A 3,543-nucleotide genomic window follows, 5' to 3' on the forward strand; every position below is an offset into this window, starting at 1 on the left:
TGAGGCATCCCAGGACTGGCATCTGTAGACCATTGCATTAGGGCAGGGCTGGGTCTTGGGGCTAATAAGATAGGGGGAAGGTTCCAAAATGGCGCTCACCAGCACCAGTGTCCAAGTGGTGGAAGGAGCTTCCCAGAATGTCTTCTGCCAGTGTCTATGTCCCCAAGTGAAGCTCCAGTTGCCTACAGCCAATCTAGGAGACTCTCCAGGGTCAGCAGGTAGGTCTGGCCCAGGCTCCTATCAAGTCACTGTTTATTCTCTGGGTCCTGGGACATGTGAGATTTAGCGTGCACTGTGTAAGGGCTAAGACTCTTATTTACCCAGGCCCTCTGGGACTCCTGAAAATCAGCTCTGCTGGCCTTCCAAGCAAATGCTTCATGGGTGTTTGTAGACATGCACATAATTCTCAGGTCTGTAACCATCTGAGGAGCCTACAAAGGATGGAGAATTTACAGGATACAGTCTGTAGTTTACTGAACAATAATTTCCACAGCAAGACACTACGTCTTTTCTACCTGACAAGTCTTTGTTCCTTCTTGATTCCTCAGGCTAACCAGGTCCTCCAGAGCTTCCTACAGTCACAGGGAGGAGTAGAGGACGCCATCCTGCAGGCAGACCAGGCCCTCACTGCTGGGGACAAGGCCATGGCAGGTACAGGGCAGGACTGAGCTCTCAGAGGGGAAGGTGGCTCCTGAGTTGTCTTTTGGCAGGTGTGGGAGCAAACACTTCCTGACACCAGAGCTTTCTCTTCTTCCATGGAACCTCTCTGCTACATATGGAAGTAAACGGGGGAGTTTGGGTTATATGTACATCCAATCAGTGCTTTACATCATATGCTGAAAGATGTTGTCTGATGTGGTAGCAGGAACAGTCAGACTCCATTCCACAATATTAAAGCCACTTTATCTCTGAGCAAAGGAGGTGACAGCTCAACATAAGTCATGTTCTCCCCTCTTTAAAATTCTTGTGAAACAGCTGAGTGTGCCAAGAAGGATGCCGCTGAGAGGGAACAGGAGCTGCTAAGAGAGAAACAGAATGAAGAAGAACAAAAAATGGAGGCACAAGAGAGAAGCTTCAAAGAAAACCTGGCCCAACTGCAAGACAAGATGGAAAGGGAAAGAGAAACCCTTCTGAGAAAGCAGGAAACGATGCTGGAGCACAAGCTGAAGGTAAGTCTAGATGGGCCTGGGCGGGGCCTGATGGGGAGACCCTAACTCCTCAGGAATAAAGGGACAAGAATTTGACCTTAAGTCAGATCCCAGAAGGAAATACAAAAACATAGGATTCACTGTAACATCAAAGAGATGTAAATTGGTTTATGTCTGTAAGACTCAGCACCTTCTGTAGTGTTAGGGTTTGAATGGGACCAATAACATGGCCCAGGCTCCTGGACTGCTGTTCATGGTGATTATAGCATCACATTTGTTCCCAAGTGAATAGGACCTCAGTCTTAGAGTCCTTAGAATTTGGGATACAACCGTCAGAGAGCTGGAATAGTTCCATCTGCTCCTGAAAATATCAGATTGTTCCTGGTATAAAATACTGAATGCTGAAAGTTGTAAACTTTGCTACATTTGTTTCCTGATCAGATCTCCTGATTCATCTTATACACCTAAACTAAATGCATTCTTTGTCCCTGCCTGGAGGTTGATAGCTAGAGTTCTGAAGTGAGTCAGCAGGGCCATTTTGGTGACATGTGTGTGGTCATTCTACCTCAGTGAAACTGACAAATATTTAGAACTCACCTACATGTTCTCCCAAAGTGTATTTACAAGGCTGGAACCTCTCCCTGGAGTAGTTTTCAGACCTGACCTATACCCAACTTCTCTGTACCCAAGAAGATGGTGTTGATGGAACATGGGAAACTCTAAACCCTGGATGCTCTCCCTTCTGTGTTGCAAATGTTTGCAAATATTAAAATAATATATATATTTTTTAAAAAAATCGAAAGTGTTAGAGACGTAGACACACATGCATATCAACTGTAGTTGTTTGACACAAAATGCTGATTTGGGGTATTTTCAAAAAGGGATTCTCCTTTTTACAGATGCAAAAAGAGTTACTCACAGATGGATTCAAAAAGGAAGCTGAGGCGTTAGATAAAGAGATAGATCAACTAAAAGAAGGTATTCAAACAACTGAAAAGTCCTTCAATATTTCAGATATCCTTGATATGGCAAGCATGCCATTAATTGCAGTACTCCCTGGGACTTATAAAGTATTTGGTATGGGACTGAAACTTCTCAGTGATCGTATGAAAGGGGCTGAGAAACCCTCCTAAGTATATTTTGAAAGGCTTCTTATGTTTTAGTAGTGTAACACTACAGTTCATTTTTAAAATATATATGTCATGATAGTTGTGTTCAAGAGGAGCTTAAAAACTGATTACCAAAGAATTACTAAAGTTATTACAAAAGTGATTACCAGTGCTTGATATGCCAAAAAAAAAAAATCACACAATTTTGAATGAAAATTCTAGCAATCAGAATCCAACAACTCATTAAAAAGATCATACACCATGACCAAGTGGGCTTTATCCTGGGGATGCAAGGATTCTTCAATATCTGCAAATCAATCAATGTAATACACCACATTAGCAAATTGAAAAATAAAAGCCATATGATTATCTCAATAGATGCAGAGAAAGCCTTTGACAAAATTCAACATCCATTTATGATAAAAATTCTCCAGAAAGCAGGAATAGAAGGAACATACCTCAACATAATAAAAGCTATATATGACAAACCCACAGCAAACATTATCCTCAATGGTGAAATATTGAAAGCATTTCCCCTAAAGTCAGGAACAAGACAAGGGTGCCCACTTACACCATTACTATTCAACATAGTTTTAGAAGGTTTGGCCACAGCAATCAGAGCAGAAAATGAAATAAAAGGAATCCAAATTGGAAAAGAGAAATAAAACTCTCAGTGTTTGCAGATGACAAGAGCCTCTATTTAGAAAACCCTAAAGACTCCACCAGAAAATTACTAGAGCTAATCGATGAATACAGTAAAGTTGCAGGATATAAAATCAATACACAGAAATTCCTTGCATTCCTATACACTAATAATGAGAAAATAGAAAGAGAAATTAAGGAAACAATTCCATTCACCATTGCAACGAAAAGAATTAAATACTTAGGAATATATCTACCTAAAGAAACTAAAGACCTGTATATAGAAAACTATAAAACACTAGTGAAAGAAATCAAAGAGGACACTAATACATGGAGAAATATACCATGTAAATGGATCAGAAGAATCAATATAGTAAAAATGAGTATACTACCCCCAAAGCAATCTACAGATTCAATGCAATCCCTATCAAGCTACCAGCAGTATTTTTCACAGAGCTAGAACAAATAATTTCACAATTTGTATGGTAGTACAAAAAGAAAAAAACTCAAATAGCCAAAGCAATCTTGAGAAAGAAGAATGGAACTGGAGGAATCAACCTGCCTGACTTCAGGCTCTACTACAAAGCCACAGTCATCAAGACAGTATGGTACTGGCACAGACAGAAATATAGATCAATGGAACA

The 3,543-nt window shown here is 40.4% G+C and overlaps 1 protein-coding gene across 1 annotated transcript; it reads left to right on the plus strand.

Annotated features, from left to right (window-relative positions):
- The first annotated feature begins 423 nt into the window (after window positions 1-423).
- LOC120859880 (guanylate-binding protein 4-like) lies at window positions 424-2,452 on the plus strand. Its single transcript, XM_040235803.1, has 3 exons — window positions 424-651; window positions 976-1,169; window positions 2,048-2,452. Exons 1-3 carry the CDS (start codon window positions 441-443, stop codon window positions 2,279-2,281), a joined length of 639 nt encoding a protein of 212 aa, XP_040091737.1. The 5' UTR covers window positions 424-440; the 3' UTR covers window positions 2,282-2,452.
- The last annotated feature ends 1,091 nt before the right edge of the window (window positions 2,453-3,543 follow it).

The sequence above is a fragment of the Oryx dammah genome, unplaced genomic scaffold (assembly GCF_014754425.2).
Source record: "Oryx dammah isolate SB20612 unplaced genomic scaffold, SCBI_Odam_1.1 HiC_scaffold_3972, whole genome shotgun sequence".
Lineage (NCBI taxonomy): Eukaryota > Metazoa > Chordata > Mammalia > Artiodactyla > Bovidae > Oryx > Oryx dammah.